At 47.0% G+C, this 17,823-nt stretch overlaps 1 protein-coding gene across 6 annotated transcripts in view; it reads right to left on the bottom strand.

Moving 5' to 3' along the window:
• The window catches only part of MAP7D2 (MAP7 domain containing 2), a 91,653-nt gene that overhangs the window by 30,834 nt on the left and 42,996 nt on the right, over positions 1-17,823 (bottom strand). For 3 of the 6 annotated variants that reach the window (XM_074358944.1, XM_074358943.1, XM_074358942.1), the window contains 5 exons: positions 16,919-16,996; positions 15,639-15,802; positions 9,606-9,717; positions 6,429-6,539; positions 4,489-4,611 (listed from right to left, as the gene is read on the bottom strand). In XM_074358944.1, the coding sequence (XP_074215045.1) occupies positions 4,489-4,611; positions 6,429-6,539; positions 9,606-9,717; positions 15,639-15,802; positions 16,919-16,996 (588 nt within the window). Of the gene's footprint in view, positions 1-4,488; positions 4,612-6,428; positions 6,540-8,657; positions 8,757-9,605; positions 9,718-15,638; positions 15,803-16,918; positions 16,997-17,823 lie in introns of all 6 variants that reach the window. The other 3 variants (XM_074358939.1, XM_045516330.2, XM_074358940.1) reach the window with 2 other exon arrangements.

Below are 17,823 nucleotides of genomic sequence, written 5' to 3' on the forward strand. Positions count from 1 at the left end.
GTCCTGGGACCCCTGACACAATTGGTGTCAGAAGCAGGAATCGTGAGAACGACCCTGATTCTCTGATATATGGTAAAAGCATTATATGGGAAAAGGAAGGAGAGAGGGGTGGAGGATGATGACTCTCTGGTGCCTGGTGGCTATGAAGTCACCCACCATATGAAACGGCAGCCGAGCTACTGTCTGCTAAGACAGGTGAAATGCCTACGGAATCTGAAGATGGCCCATCCAACTCCAAGTGCGGGCTTGCTGCATCCTCTGGCTGCACGTGGCCGTGCTGGCTAAAGTGAGGGGAAAAGTGCAGCCCGGGTGATGCCTTTGGTTTTTGTTTTCTCCTCTAAGTGTGAGAAGGACACAACCTCCTTGCTTTTTGCCACCAGTGATTTGGCTGGTATTTAACATCTGAGTACTGGAACCAGAACATTCATACCTGATGATTTTTGCATAATGGAGACTCTGGGAAAAGGGAGACGTGAAAAGAGAGGCCATCTTCAGACAGAGATAAACTTTTCAGGTTTTAAAAATCAACCCAGAATCACTGTAGAAACAGAACACCCCTCCGTGGGGCCCTAACCTAGGGAAACATCACAGATGCTGGCTGGGCCATCTGCATCGCGGACCAACGCCCACAGAAAAGGGCTTGTTCTCCAATGGGATCATCTGACACGGAGCTGCTGGTGGGCCCTTCAGTTTCTGATGTAGAGACTGACTGCACTCCTACCTTCTGACTCTGGCCGAAGCCGCAAGCTGGGAAAGGGCATTCACAGGGAGCATGGCCCCCCGCCCACCCCAATGATTGGATTTGACCCCCTCCAAGGGACTCGTCACTGCTGCTGCTGAGACATCCGGCGTGTGCCTTTCCAGACTGGCTGTGGTTTGTTAACAACAGACTGAGAGCTTGACTCTACTTCCCTCACCCTTCTGCTACACACCCCTCAGGAAGGCAACCTGTTAAACGCACCTGTACCTGGAAAGGGACTGATCTTTTCTAGGCTGCTCACTGGACAAATGAACAGGATGAAAGAGATGGGAAGTGATATAAACTTATTTTGAAGATTCCTGAAAATTCAGGATTTTGTCCTAGATCCTGAGCATGATGTCTTGTTCTGGTTAAGTTGGATACATTAAAAAAAAAAAAAAAAAAAAAAGCTCTTGTCCTTGCGTTAACAGATGGAAGGTCCACATGAGAGTAGAGGATGACAGAGAAAACGTGAAGTTTTGATTAGTCAATGGGGCATGCTGATAACAACAGAGAAATACAACAAAACCCAGCCCCTGGCATGGTACGGGGAGGGGACAGGACAGGCTCCCTGATCTCTCTTAACCGGAACTGTCCCTGGGCACTCTCCCCATTTCCTGAAGCAAGTCCATGCTGCTTTGCAAGCTGCTGCCAGCACTTCAGATTCAGACAGACTGCCGGGCCCAGATCGCATGCAACAGTGTGACTGTGAGACCGCAGGGGCGGGCCAGCTCCTGCCTGGTCCCTGCACGGTACCTCCACATGCAGCCTGCACTTGGCAGGTGATGAGCCAGTGTCGCTGGCAGAGCAGTTTGGAATGGACCGCCTCAGGCAAGCCGTCTGAGAGCAAAGACCGAACTGAATTACTCAGACTGGACTGAGACCCCCGGGGTGGGAGGAACCACAGTGGGAAGCCACACTGGGAGACCCTGGTGGCCTGTGCTGTCTGCCCAATGCAGCTCCTGCTCGGGGTGCCCGAACATTATCAACGCTCCATTTCCAGGGGACGTGTGTGCCCTCAGGGATGGGACTTCTAGGGTGTGAGCCCTGACCATTATGACACTGCCTCAGCCCTGGAAGGCTTCAGGTCAGCTTTGTCTTCCTGGCTAGAGCGGTGCTGGGCCAGAACTGATGCCTAGGGCTAGGTAGAAAAGGTTCAGACGGAAATCAAGGAGGAAGCCAGCTGGCTTTCTAAGACAGACCTTGATGGCTACTGGTCTGTGTTTTTACTGGCTAAGTCCAGCACCCCTGAACAGCATCAAGTGAGATCCACACTGTAGGCTGGCCTCAACTGCTATATGGGGTCCTACCAATACTAATTCTGCTGCAAAGTCACCTTGGCCAAGGACCAAGGGGGTGGGCTCTGCAGAAAAGAAAAAAGAAAACATAGCAGGCCTCCCTCACTGCTGTCCTTGGACAGGACTGCTTACCGTGCTGGCCCTGGCAACGGGGAACCTTGGGGACAGTTCCCACCGTTAACTGCTAAGAGTTCTTTGTATGCCGAACACCTGCTTTCCTGCTGAGAGCCTGGAATTTGGTTATGACCTGGCGGGGGTTATGACCAGCCCCCAGTAAACACTCTGAGCACAGTCTCTGGTTGGCAACATTTCATACACGTCAGAACTCACTGCGGGGGAACGTGTTCTGCGTGACTCCAACAGGAGGAGACTCTGTGCCTGGCCTTCTCCCATGCACCTCTTCCCCTCTCTGATTTCGCTCCATAGCCTTGGGCTGTAATAAATCACCGCTGAGTCCTCTAAATCATCAATCCTGGGAGCGGTCTTCGGGACCTCCTGACACAGTCCTCCTTCTCAAAATGGGGATACTTCCTACTTCCCAGGAAATTTTGGTTTATTTGTTTGAGATATAATTCATATATCATAAAATTCCCCCTTTTAAAGGTATACAACTTAGTGGTCTTTATTATATTCACAAGATAGTGCAGCCATAACTATGGTCCAATTCCAGAACATTTTCAACAACCCCAGGAGAAACCCTCAACCCTCTTCCCCACCTCCCCTCTCCCAGCCCCTAGCAACCACCAATTTACTGTCTCTCTGGATTTTCCTATTCCAGACATTTCACATAAAAGGAATCATACAACTTGCGGCATTTTCTGCCTGGCTTCTTACACTGAGCGTGATGTTTTTAAGGTTCATCATGGAGTCAAAGTTATCTCTGTTTGCAGAGGACACAATCTCATATATCAAAAGCATGTGTCAGTAATTCTTTCTTTTTTATAGTTGAATAATATTCCACTTTATGGATAAACATACTTTGTTTATCCATTTACCTGTTGCTGGACATGTGGTTTGTTTCCACTTTTTGGCTAATATGAATAATGCTGTTAAGAACACTTATATACTTAATTGTGTATCTCTTCAATTTCTTTGACTCTATACTTAAGAGTGGAATTGCTGGCTTATATGGTAACTCCCTGTTTAACTTTTTTGAGGAACTTGCCAGACTATTTTCCAAAGCAACTGCATCATTTTACATTCCCGCCAATAATGTATGTAGGTCACCATTTCCCCACATCCTCGACAAAACATCTTATAGTTGACCGTTGAACAATATGGGTTTGAACTGCACGGGTCCATTTACATGTGGATTTTATTCAATAGTAAATACTACAGTACTTACTTACTGTGGCTGCTTGAATCTGCAGGTGTGGAACCAAATATACAGAGGGCTGATGATAAAGTTAAACGCAGATTGTTGACTGAGGAGGGTTGGTACCCCTAACCTCCAAGTTGTTCTAGGGTTAACTATGTTATCCCTTATCTCTCGGAATTTCAGCCATCCCAGTAAGTGTGAACTGGTATCTCACTGTGGTTTTGATTTGCATTTCCCTAATGACTAAGGATGTTTAGTGTCTTGTCATGTGCTTGCTGGCCATTTGCGTATTTTCTTTGCAGAAACAGCACAATTACTTGGAAACAGACAGAACTAGGTAGAAGCTAATATGTCATTTATATGTCATCTCAATGAATACACTGTATCTTAGGAATTGAGATGGAAGCCAGACATGCCCTAATGCGGACACAGCGTTACTCATCTGCAAACAGGGAACACTAGACCTCATTAATCTTGCCATGACAGTTTGATCTGCTTTGGTCAAGGAAGGGTTTTGATGGTGTGGCCCAGTGTTTCTTGGACTTCAGTGTGTAGGTCTGGCAGGGCCTGAGAGTCTGCCTTCCCAACAAGCTCCCAGGTGATACCAATGTTGCTGGTCCACGGACCAGCCCTTGAGTAGCGGGGCTCTAGATACCTGTTCTGACTGTGCCTGTCAGTGTGCTAGCTCATTGAATCCTGATGACAATTTAAAACAACTCCATTTTACAGAAGAGGAAACTGAGGCTTAGAGAGGTTAATTAACTGACCCAAAGCACTAAGAGCTAGTAAGTGCCAGAGCTGGTTATGGAACTCCCAAGACGGGGGTCTCCAGGTTACTCTGCCAAACCATCTCTTAAAAAAAGTCTACGTTAGTCTCCCTGGCTCATGAAATGGATTTTTTTTTTTTACTAATCCACATGCTGTCAATCATAAAATAGTTTACTCACCTCTGTGGCACTTAAAAGAAACATAGCAACAGCAAAACACTGGTGGGTAGAAAACGTTATTAACCATTGAAGACATTTCCAAAACCAGCAAATGGGAAGCAAGATACAAAACTTCAGGAATAACTCATAGGCCGATCAATATGACTTGGGGCATTTTCCTCAGTGTCACCAGCGTGGCCTCTTTACCTGAGTCACTGGCCCGCTCAGAGAGCACGAATGCACTTCTGCTTCTGGCTAAAGAAGCCTGTGTGGGTGTCAACAGTCGCATAACAAGAAAGGTTTCCATGGGACTAAGGTGCATGCGATGAGCTGAGGGACGGAATCAAATGAAAATTTTAAAAAGCAAACTTAAAACAAAACAAAATAAAATGTTTAAAACAACACAGTGCAGGAAGCAAATCAACTTTTGGGTGGCAGAACGTATGTGGAAAATAAAAATATTGTAGCAAAGGATGGCTTTAGAGCTTCTCATAGTAAAAGAAAACAAACAATGTGTCACTTAGAGCTTGGGAGAGTGCGTTACTTCTCTTAGGGTGCCAGAATTCAGTCACTATGCTGTGACAGGACTACCTGTATCACCCGAGGAGAATTAGCCCATCTCCCAAGATGTAATATGAACTCAAGAAACCATTTACTCACCAAGTAGATCTAATACTGAAAAAAAGATTACTCCTACAAAACACTTGCTTTAGGTCCTCTGTTGAGAAATATTTCATAACACACTAGTTTTGTTAATGTAGAAATATGCATCCTTTCATACTTTTCCATGTAAGTAAGTGCAAAAATTAAATTAGAAATATAAAAATAAAAATAGCCAACTAATTATCAGCTTTAATGGAAGTAGCAGTATTCATAATCTAAAATTCAGTGGCTGAAATGTCATTCTGATGGTTTTGGAATGGATTATATGATAATGGACTAACTTTTCCATTACTTTGTATTCAGTGGCTTGGGAATTGAAATTTTTCAATTTCTAATCCACAAGCAGATAATTCAGTTGCCAACAATATATAACACCATACTGACATCTTTACATATTAATCAAGGCAAATATGAATTTAACATCAATCTGTAACTGTATGAATTAATGAACATATATGGAGTATACTCACAAATGGAACAGCTATAAAGAGTTAAAAGCATGTAGATGTTGTCTCAACCAGCTCTTAATTAATTCAAGGTTTCCAGCGCTTACCCATGAACTGCATCAGAGATCAGCAACACTGACGCTTACAGGGTCTCTGACACACATGACAGGCCTCTGTGCTAGAGGCGCAACATCTACACCAGTGGAAAAAAAAACCAGGAATGCACACTGGCCTCTTCAAAGTCACAAACATCCTCCTGCTCACCCCTTGTTGCTGACTTGACATGTTAAATACTCCACTGGCACCTGACACTTCAGTGATGCTTCAGCATCTACGCATTTAATGCATGGAGAGCTTCCCTCCCTTCCTTAACCTACATACTCAAAGGTATAAATTCAGACTTTCAGTGACTTCTCTGAGCCTCCATCAGAACACGGGTGATTTTCAATTCTGGAACTGGCACACGTCCTACACACATCATCTCCCACCTCAAAACAGAGCGCCAGAAAAGGCCACCCATCCTTTTCCTCTTTTAAAGGTTTCATATTAGTTCTGAACTTCTATTTTCAAAACAGAAATGTGCAGGCTTACAAACTACAGACAACATCAAAGCCCCATTTTTTCACACATCTAAGTCTCCCACCTTTCTCTGCCTCATCAATCCTGCTGTTTCTGGCTAATTGACTACATTGTATCAATAACTGGGCAGTTACTTTTTTTAACAGTCATATCTGCCCACTGGTCAATTAATTCCAGGCCAGGGTAACTCCTACATGCACTGTGCAAAACAGAAGTCTCTTTTAGACTGGGAGAATCTCATTAATCCCTGTCCCTATTCAACAACAACCTGGCTCTAAAGAGCAAAGTCACTTTCCAAGGTCCCATTAGTGAGGCCTGGGGGCCCCCACTCAGACCACAAGACTAGGATAATGGGGTGTTTGCAGAAGGCTCAAGAGGGGCTCTCAACAAAGACTGGCGTTAAGATGCTCACACTAGAAAGAAGAAAACTGCAGAGACCAGGTCTACATGTTCACTTGCCTCGGTCTGGGGAATAGGATATTGCCACGGTGGATGAAGACAGGCGCTTACTCATGGGAGGCTCCATCTGCTTTGGCAAATTCATGGTTGATGTTGAAAGTTTGTCACATGCTGCAGAGAAATGCATTAAAGACATTGGTATTCACACCATCGTAGATCTAGAAACACATTTCCCAAAGCGTTCTTCCTGTCCTCATCCACACGCCTCCGAAACCACTGTGACACAGCACTCGGCTCCCGTCACGCTGCTCTCTCTTCGCTTAGCCTCGTGCCCAGGCCACGGCAGCCAGCGACCTGAAGCAAGTTCTTCTCTCCCGTTTCTCGACTCTGTGCTTCTCTTCAGTTTCAAATGTTCAACCTTACTCAACCATTCACCTAAAGCCATGCTAATCCCACCAACCAATCATTTCCTTGTGTCCAGGGACTTTTAAGTATATTCAGACCACATCAAAACAAAACCAACCTGGACCCAAAGACAAATCACCACTGGAAAATGTTCTATGGTCTGACTGAGACTGTGTAAGCTGAAACCGGACTTTTTCTGAAGGTCATCCGTAGCTCAGGTTGGAGACAGAAGTAATTTGTAATGGAGGGGGCTGTATTTAAAGCAGAACAACCTTGAGCAGTTGGTTTCTTCCTCTTATCAAGAGATGGGGTCACAATGGCCCTTTCTCAAAGGCTAGGACTGTTTATGGTTAGGATTTTAACATGTGGTCCTGGGTTTGGTGCTCTTAATTTCCAGCCGTTATTTTAGATGGGTTTCTAAATTAAACCATGACAGCAAACAGAGAGGTGCTGACAGTATCGGAGCTTGAGGCAAAAGGAAAGACATGTGTCCCTGGCTTTATAGGAAGCAAACTCATCAATTAGATTTTCAAAATCTACTCCTCTCCTCATCTTGTTTTCAAATGAGAGAACTGCCATACTTGACAATTTCTCCTGACCAAGTGATGATCTTGCATAATTTTTAATTAATTTAGAATGTATTAGAATTTTACTTCAGCCTATTTGGGTATAAATAAAATATTTAAACTTAAAATGGTGTAAGTTTTAATATACCTACTTTTCAGTGTTTCCCTATTTTTCTCAAGAACTTTAATGGTCTGGGAAGAAATTAACCGTTAGAAATTACATAAACACATGTCTCTAGGGGCACACACTCCTCCTTTCGCCTCAGGCTCCCATCTGTCTCAGCACGGCACTGGTCTTTGGAAAGTCAGTATCTCGTTCATCATGGATTGTTCTGCATTAATTTTTGATTCAAATACTATTTTATCTTGATTACTGAGATTTTTGGCTCTCCCTTAAATTGACTGCTCAAGTTGAGTACCACACTCACCTGGCCCTGGCCCAGGGCCCGGGTCCCTGGGTGTGATTCCCAAGGGGGTAATTATCAACTCTACCTGCTGGGGGAAGGCCAATGCCCACACCACGCTTGACGCAGCCCACACAGCAGTCTCTGCTACACAGCAACACCAATAAAGATCATTTTTTTTTATCAAAGAAATGCCGGAAACCAAGGATATTTATTCCTACTGCTATAATTTGACCGACCTTCTGCGTTGCTGGCAAATATTCTATCTCTTTTACATCTTGTTTTTTCTTTGTCAACCAAAGATGGGTTGAATTTCTAAAGTCATTATTAAATGGGATCAAGGTTTTGCTAGTTCTGTTCTTGATCGAGACCCTAAGAATTTCCCAGGCCTGTATACAAAACAGAGAGAGCCTATTACAAAGATGAAATCAAGAACAACGCCAATGTCATCTCCTTGTTGGGATTCGCAGTCTTAGTTCTAATAAACTCCCTACCGCTCCCTCTCAAATACCTCTCCAAGAATCCATCACATTACTATCCAGAACTCTGTGTAATTACACATTTTGATAACCAAAAGTGATTGAAACACTAGGCTATTTAATGCCCCAAACCAATGATTAATGAGAATGTTAAAGATCTAAATGCAAAGACGTCAAACAATGACAAGATTTTCAAGGCAGAAGTTAGTGAGCTAAGGATGAAATGTCTCCCGGATACTAGGATGTGAGGCATGCACAGCTCCACGATGACGAACAAAGAAATATGGGCATGTTATTCACAGCGCTAGAAAAAAAGGTCTACGGGGTCAGACTAAGAAATCAATTATAAAAGTGCTTGAGACAGACACGGTGATGGAGGAGGGTGACTGGGACAGTCATCACAAAACGCCATGGCACAGTGATGCTCAGATATACCGTTGGTGGACTCAGCAGTGGCAGCAGTGGTCCCTGGGTCCGGAGGCAGGGCGCTGGCTGCTAAACCTAGAGGAGGGGGTGGGGTATTTCCTGATTCACCTACACAGCAAAAAATCAGAGCAAAGAGAGGTAAAAGAAAAAAGTCCCAATTTCTGGCTGACTCTAGTTTCTATTAGGAAATTAGAAAAACTAACTGAAATGGGTTTTTGATTCTCAAAAAAAAAAAAAAAAAAAAAGAAAAAGTAGGTTCACTGACATAAGGTTAAAAGCACAATACAGCAAAGTCAAGAAACCGTACCACAGAGGTAAACCCATTTGCTCTCAGAAAGAGCTTGGTATACGACTCCTCCATAATAAAACGGCAAAGTCACAGAAAAGCAGACAGACACTTTTTTAAAAACAGAGGGCAAAGCCACTCAGAGACTAGTAACAATCCATACATTAAATTAAACATTTGAAAATTTAAAGATGAGTATGAATCAGAGAATGAAATAAATAAGTCACCTTGAAACAAAATTAAAAGAGCAACAGAAATTAATAATGAGGAGGGAAGAACCCCAGCCCCTTCTAGGGGCAGCTGCTGCTCAGCCTTTCCCGGCCACACCACGCCGTGGCTGAGCCTACTGCCAGTGACCTTCCTGAAATCAGGTTACCTCTGGGCTTGCTAGGCGGATCCGGTTAACCAGGCTCTGCACTCATTTTCCTTGCTTTACTTTTGCTTTACCTCAAAGCCCAGTTATTGTATCAACTGCCGTTTGCTAGCAAGAAGAACGCACACATCCTCTTCAAGAGAAACGCATACACAGGAAGCCTGGCAGCTTTAAACATCACATCTGAAAAAGGCACCTGCAGATCGGTACAAAGCCATCCCCAGACCCTGTGGGCGCCAGCCGGCCAGCCCACGGTCTCCCACCGGGCCCGGCGATGCGGGGACAGCCCTACACTCACCCTCGCGTCCTCCAGGCCCCGCAGCCAGTGATGCTCCCCACGAGCACTTCTTCTTCAGCTCCAGCTGCTGCGTGCGCTCCAGAGACCTGCGCATCATCGCCTCCAGCCGCTCCTGCCGGGTTCACGCGAGGGAGAGCGAGATTAACTGTGCGGCCCCACTGCAATGCCGCACCTCCAGGCTGCAGTGAGTCACCAAACGTGGCTCTCTGCTCCGCATCCAAACCTCAGGCACACGTGCTCTCTCCACCACACCAGCGCCTTCTTAGTGGGTGGAGAGTAAACAATGCGGCTAGTGCTGGCTCCCAGCCTGACACTTCTTCCCTCCCCAGGGACAGGCTGCAGCAGCCAGGCTTGATTTGGTTAAGAATAATGCCAGACAAGCATTAACTCCTTGAGGCCTGTCTCAGCCAGTAGAACTGGAATTGTGCTCTAGAACCAACTGCATCCTCTCTAGTTGAAAAGCATAAAACACTCTGATTTGAGAAAGTTGAAATTAAAATATAATTTAAATTTTTACAGCCTTAAGCGCAACTTTTTGGGGTGATACCTTGAGGCCTATTTCGCAAAGCCCCATTTTCATCTTAGAACTTCGTAAAGGGGAATTAATTGTTTTCTACATTGTAACACTTTCCTGCCACATAGAATTTTGGGGGATAATACTGCATATTTCAAAATGTAAAAGAGGTAAGAGTAGGGAAACTCCTGGCCACAAAATTAAGCAGCTATGTATTCTCAGAGTTAGATGAGGGGACGGGAGGAAGAACTAAACAGTTTTTAGCCAGAAAAGAAAAACAACAACTAGGCTTCTCTCTTAACAGAGCACTTATCAAAAGTACTCCCCTGTATTAGTCAAACTGTTGTTTTCATCAAGTTGGGCCTGACTTCTGGCAAATCTTTCCTTGCCCCTGGGGGGAAGCTGCTCTAATGCTGCACTCGCACCACCTTGGTGACACCGCAAATACCCGATCCTCTCCGTGCCTCTGCTGGAGGAGGCCCGCCAGGTACCCAGTTACGCTGGCACATTTTCACCCTCAGAAAACCCAACCTTGAGGTGCTCCAGGAACTGGCCTAATCTTAGCCTAACTTCAAAACAAAAAAGTACTGTTGTCTCATGGCTTGAATAAACAAGCAAGCAAAATTAATTTAGGGCAGCACTAACTGAGTAAATCTTTATTTCACTCACTAGAAACACAGAAAGGTCACTTAGGAGGGGCCTGGACCTATCCCTTCTGCCCACAGCTCAGCCTCCTCTGCATAATTTCCCTCTGAATAGCACCTTGCTAAAAGATGGCCTGTCCAGGGCCCTGTGAGTAGAAGCGGGATTTCATTCCTCCTGAAAGTCTCAGACTTCTGTTTGCTATTAACTGCACTCTAGTTTTTGGCTGAGACTTTACGACATGAGTGTGCATTTCCTGGCAGAGTCCTGTCCTCACGATCCTGGCCCATTAAATTCTCACAGACAAACCCACTAGTTTGTCTCAGAAAAGATGAGGGCTTGGAGGAACTAGAACTTCTTGACTATTTGAGGATTGAAGTATGGTCACTCCAGCTTGGGGCCAAATAATATTTCATTATATGGATTTAACATCAAGTATTTAACCAACAATTTAATTTAAGTGTTGAAATCTTTCACCTCAGAGTGAATTTAGTATTGAGTGTATGGGAGATTGCCTACATGCCAAAAGGATCTCACAGGACAGTCCCTCATCTACTAGAAGCCTAATGAGAACAAAGAACACCAAGACTTGTCGGCCAACCTTATCACTGAACAGCTATCTAGGGGCTTAATTATAAGGGAATGTTCACCTAAAGCCAAACCTACCCCTGGACTGTTCAGGTACTCTTAGGAAAAATATCTGTCATCTACCCCCAATCCACTGAGCTGCTCCAAATTTCACCATTAGAGATTCATTCCTTTGAACTATTAGGCTCATGAAAATGAAGCTATCCTTGAGAGAAGACACAATCACTTTGTGTCATCCACCTTTGGAGAGATGAAAAATAGGTGGTAACTAAGCTCTATGGTAAGGGGACTTAGAAAGACTGAAATCATCTGAATGGGGTGATTCAACACATCAAAACCAAAACTGGTTCACTTCACCCTTATTAGAGGTTAGTTGCATATAGGTCAGTATTACCGAGCATGTGTGTGTATTTTTCTGTTCCTTTATGCGATGGAATGTAAAGAATCCTATATTTAGTCAGGAGACGTGGATTCAAATCTCACTTCTGCCTGCCACTTTTTAGCCCCTTGACCTTGAGTTAATTGTTGAACATCCTTGGGCATTAGTTTCCTTGTCTATAAACTGGAAAAGATATTACCTATATTACAGATCATTCAAGTCTGCAAGATAATCACTAGCGTAGTTAAGTCCTAAAACAATGCTAACTGAATCCAAAGTTGAAGAGGACTGTTAACATGGCAGTTTAAAGCAGTGGTTCTCAAACCTGAGTGAGCTTGCATCAGAATCCCCCGAAGGGCTTGTTAAAATACCAATTGCTGAGCTCCACACCCAGAGTTTCTGATTCAGCAGATCTGAGATGAACTTGCTGAGAATATGCATTTCTGAGAAGTGCCCAGGCGATGCTGGTGCTGCTGGTCCTGGGACCATGCTGAGAACCACCGGTTAGAGGAAAGGTGGAGCACGAGAGAACGTGCACGAGAAAGCTCAACCACGTCAGAAGAACGGTATTAATAATATTAGCACTCCTGCTAAGTTCTGGTTCTCCTGAGTATCATCTGATGATCAACAGAGGATGGGGAAAGGGCAACGTAGATTCTTGTTCTGAGAATGTCCTCTACTGGGTGGGGCTTAGTGGAAGAAAGGAAGGAGGGCAACTCACCCCGACCCCTTGAGCCCTGGCCTTAGATCTGCCTGGAGGAACTCAGAAGGGAACCACAATCAAGGTGACCCACTGAGCTGACCGATCAGTACAAAAGGCCTCCAAGCAGGGTACTGTGACCCAGCCAGCTGTCTCTGGCAAGGGTTGAGGGCTGGCTATGACTTCTCTGCTGCCCTTTCCACATGTGTTCTGGGGATGACAGTGTGGGGACAAGCCCCCAACTGGTCCTAAGCAGGACTCTGCAGACAGACGTCCACATCTGGCCAGAAGGCCATGTGGTCACCATGGCCCCATGCAAGCCAATGCTGAGAGCAGACAGCTCGCAGCTCAGTGAAGTTTTTGTTGAGTTGAGTTCAGAAATGTCTTGTTTTTATGCTCAGTCTGGTAAGTTTTGTTAGGCATCAAACAATAAGACCGTGAGAAGTTGTGATGTGTCACAGTAACTTACAGCTATGAAGCTACTTTTTGAAAGAGGCCTTTCCTGGTTATCTGTTTAGCATGAGGAAGATGGAGTGGGCTTTGCCAAATCCCATTTTCCAGGGCCCCTAGTCATGAAGCTATAGACCTCTGAGTGGAGAAGGTGAGCACATCGTGCTCTCAGCCTTAACCAAGGTAGGTGACAAGAACTTGTTCCAGAAGCTCAATTCCTGGGAGCTGTGTGGCATGTAAGGGTTGGAAGAACCCACCGTGAGGAGAAGGCAACCTCCAGCGAGAGAACGAGCTCAAGGTCAGGGTGCTGAGTGGACATTGGACTCCCCTTCCCTAGGACAGGCCTGCTAGCTTCCAGCTCCCCAGCCCTCAAGACCTTTGGGGGCCAAGCTGGCTATGGTGCCCACTTCTGTGTTGGTGAGAGGAGCTACCAAGAACAAGATCATGGCAACAACCCTAGGCACATGGAGCCAGGGCAGGGCAGGGGGAGGTGGGGAGTCGACAGGCCTTTCATGAGCTCCTAATATCAGGCCCAGAGACGTAGGAGTTGGTGGGCAATGTAAACACTTTCCAATAAGCTACAGAAGCAAAATGGAATCAATCATCTTCCTGTGGAGGCTTCTCCCTCCTTGACAGAGACAGACCCTGACACAAAGAACTCAAATCTGGCACTGAGAAGAGAAGGGAGCGTCTCCACAGCCACGCGCCATGCAGGCAGCAGCCCTCCCAAAGCTCTCCAGTGAACCATGGGGGCAAGCACAAAGGGTTTCCTTTGGAAAGGGCTCCCGCAGCAGGGGCCTATCCATCCTCTACAAAGACCACCCACGAGAATGCCAACGGGACCCCTGCACCAGCAGAGTGCTGATGACGATGTGGGTGACAGGCCGGCCTGCCTGTGGAGAGTCCCTAAGCTCCACCCGTGCCTCCCGGAGCTCTGAGGGTGGGCGCAGTGGCAGAGGGAGGCCACTGCTTCCTTGGCTTGCTCTACACCTAAGCGAGGCCCAGCTCCCAGCCCTGCCCTGCTGTGTCCGGGGAGAACGGGAAGCAAGCTCGGCTTCTACAGTGCTGCCCGGGGTCAGGCAGCACCCCTCACTCCTCGCACACAAAGCAAATAAATTATCCCAAGCGCAACCACTCAAGATTCAGCTGCATTAGGACACAGAATCTGGCATAAAATTCACCCATCTGCAAGAGAGGGGAGTCTGACAGCTTGACAAAAAATGCCTCCGGCACAACTGTTCAATAAGGAAAAATGAGAGACAGGGAGCGCTTCAAAGGTGGACCCTGCGACACTGTCACGGGTGGCAGAGGCTCAGGAAGTGTCTCTCGTGACTTCATGGTGGCCCTTCCCGGAAGCAGCAGCGACACGCACCCTCTGGCATGAGTCATCCCGCAGGATGTCAGGAGTGGAAATGGAGAGAGCAGGGATGAAGCAAACGAGCTGTGAGTCAGGGTGGGAAGAAACGGGTTAGTCCAGAGACTCATGACAAATACACACCGGCTGAGAAAGGAGAGCTCAGCTCTGGGTCACGGAAACAGCCCGTCGCACTGGGGCTTTTCTCTGTCTCTAGACTCTGTGCCATGATCTCTTCTGAGTAGCTCTCTCTTGGCCTTATTTCAGCCAAGACCAGCTGGAGTCGCGGAATGGAAGTGAACATTCTGAGTGACTACTCTGTGCTAGGTGCTCCGATGGTTCTGTCACAGAAGTCACCTCCTTCAATTCCTGTGACCGCCTCTCTTTTGGGCCGAGGAGGCTGAGTTAGAGGGGCTCTGTGACGTGGCCCTGGCTGTCAGCTGTTTAGTGCTAGAGCCGGGACGCACACCAGGAACCGACCAAGCCACACAGCGATCCGGCTGTGCCACCGACAGCAAACTGTGGCTGAGACCCTTGCTCAGGGCCCCATTTGCTAAGAGGGACAAAGACATCGCCATTTAAACCACTACTTTGTGGGCAAAGATGGGTCTGTGTGTATGTGCGTGCATGCATGTTTGTGGTTTTTTTAAGTAAAAAAAGAGGAAAGGGTAAAGATACATAGTGATAAACAATTGAGAGATTTTAAAAAAATACTGAATTTATACCAATATCCCTGTATCCTACAGCGCTGGTGATTACCAAACCTCTATATTGTTCACACTCAGTGATGAGTCACTGTACCTCATGAATAAAAAATGAGCATCACCTGACACAAGGCTATGATTACATCCTTAAAATATACTTGTTAAGAAAATCTATACCCCAAATATGCTTTCTAAATATATTTTCAAAGTTTAGTAATAAAGCACTCTGTTGGGGTAATTAGATTCCAGTTCTTTTTTAAAAGATAACTGGAAAGATAGGAGGATTAAAGCAAGCAACTGCATTAAGCTATAAAGAGATTCGCCTGTTTGTGTTTGAAGGCAGATGGTCTGATTTTCCAGCAGTGAATTACAAGGTCATGTCACCCTCTACCCTCACAGCCCTTCCTCTAGCCTCGGCGTCTGCCCGGGAAGCACAGACTCCCCATGTCATCCTGGGTCTATGTTACCTCGCTCCCATCCACAATCCCCTCCAAGTCTTAGAGAAGGTTAGGCCTGGAGGGAGCCTTGGAGACTGCCAAGTACAACCCCTTCACCACAGACAAGCAAATCAAGGTCCAGAGAGGCCAGCAGGCTGGTCCAAAGTCACACAGCAAATTAACACGGAAGTTGGGTAAGTCTCCCTGTTCCCATTCTGGCGTTAGCCGGGTGGGACGTTCCCGGGCAGCCCCTCCCGACCCTCACCTCCTCCTCGCGCAGCTTCTGCTTCCTCTTCTCCTCCACCGCAGCCCTCTTCTGCTCCTCTCGCTGTCGCTGCTCTTCCAGTTTCCGCCATCGCTCCTCAATTTGCTTTTCGTACTGGAGCTTGGCTCGCTTCTGCTTCTCCAGGATCTGCTGCTCCCGGGCAGCTGGGGGAAGAAGAGTGGAGGAGGACTGTCATCACCAGAGCAGCCCATGCCCACGCCGTTGGGTTTAAGACCAAAAGCACAGAAGTGAGAATGAGGCCAAAACAAAGAGCCCAGTGGGGCGACGGGCGGCAGGGATGGACATGAAGGGTTCTGGCGCCTCGGCCACTAGCTGGGTGACCCTGGGCACGCTAACCATGTACTCTCTCTGCCTCAGTTTCTTCCTCTTTGAAGTGGGGAGGTCACACGTGCGACATCACAGTGTCATGAAGATCGAATGAGACTGCACAGAAGGTGCACAGCCACTGCCCCCAAATGCGGGAGCTCTGAGTGCCATCGCTACCAGGGCAGACAGATCCCCTGACTGGGCCACACGCTGAGTGAGAAAGCAGTCGTCAGGGTCATTTGCTCAGAACACAGTCACTGTTCATCATCAGGTGCTGCGCACTGGACGCCGAGCCAGGTGAGGGGTACACAGGAGAGGGTGAAGAGGAATTGCCTTCCCCAAGACAGTGACTAAGGGGCCTGCAATTCCACCCGGCGAGTCAGCCAAGCAGTCCCTGGAGGACGATGCCTGAGCTGGCCGTGAGTAGCAGGAGGCGATGGTGCAGAAGAATCTGAAAGCTCCTCATCTATCCCCTGCTGGGGGCACCCACTCCACCCACCGCAGGGCGCCCTTGGGGAATCAGCCGGACTTCTCTGTCCATAGCCCACAAGAGAGGCAGCCTTTCTCAACCAGGTTCCCCATCCTAACACAGATGTCGAGGGTGTGCTGTTCCCAGTTCTCCAGAGGACAGCCCTTACCACCACCGCCCTGGAGAGAGGCTGCGCCTAAGGGGCAGGGTGGCCACCGTCCTGTTCTTCACCGTCCCGCCCCCTGCCCCCAGCACGCCGCCCACCACACTGCAGGGTTCAATGCTTGCTCAGTGAGCAAATTAACTGTTCTGAGAATTACGTAACAACCGTGAGCGGGCCAGCGGGTTTGCCCCCAATTCCCCACGCTCATCCAGCACTGCCCTAATTCTCTTTCCAGTCAATCACAATTTCTAAGGCTCTTGAGAAAGGACACTGCCGTATCTCCACTGCCTTGGACCTAAGCAGCCACAGTGCACAACTTACCAAGACATTTTTCTCTTTCTTCTCGTCTTTCTTTAGCTAGTCGTTGTCTCTCATCAGATTTCAAAAATCCATCCATGCCTACAAGAGAGAAAACACAATGAAAGACTTTCTCTCCCTGTCTGCTGAGTGCCAGGGGCCATGGGGACCGGGCCCAGGGCCTGGGCACACGCACACACCATCCATCACCATCGCTTCATCCACGCAGACCAGACCCATCACTTCCCACCCCCACACACATGGCCCAGCCCCGAGAGCGCAGGGGTGGAAGCCACGACTTCCACACTCACCCATCAAGCTGTGCTGCAGTGGTCCCAGGGCCCCTGCACTAGGCCTGGCCCTGGAGGGCTCAGAAAGCACAGTATGTGACAGAGAGGCGTGGTCATGTGCAGAAAAGCCCACTGGGGCTCCCTGAGTCTGGCCCCCAGGGAAACGGGGAAGCATGAAATTATACACAATTATTACACAGACAGTGAACATTCGACTTTCTGGAAGGAGCCAATGGCTGAGGAACATGTGTGAGCTCCTTGGGTGAGCACTGAGAAAACACAACAATCTAGTCTGATTTCAGGTCTGCTAAGTTTGTTCTGATGTCAATCTTAGCATTTTAGAATCACAAAGAAGGAATATAATGTACTCCTGTTTACCTGTTATTTAAATATCTACAACAAATAAGATGGAACAAACTGCAGTTCCCCCCCACGATGTCTGGGAAACATCCCAGGAGCTACGGATCTCCACCCATCTTCTACAGGACCCGAAAGGGCTTTCTGAATTAAAGATTAAATGAGTTTCATGGTCATCTTAAAAATAACTTATTGCACTTGGTCACAGCTGGTCATTCATGAGTATTATTTATCTAATATTCAACCACACCATTCTGGAGAAATCAGCTTGAGTGTCGGATT

This window comes from Camelus bactrianus, chromosome X (assembly GCF_048773025.1).
Source record: "Camelus bactrianus isolate YW-2024 breed Bactrian camel chromosome X, ASM4877302v1, whole genome shotgun sequence".
Lineage (NCBI taxonomy): Eukaryota > Metazoa > Chordata > Mammalia > Artiodactyla > Camelidae > Camelus > Camelus bactrianus.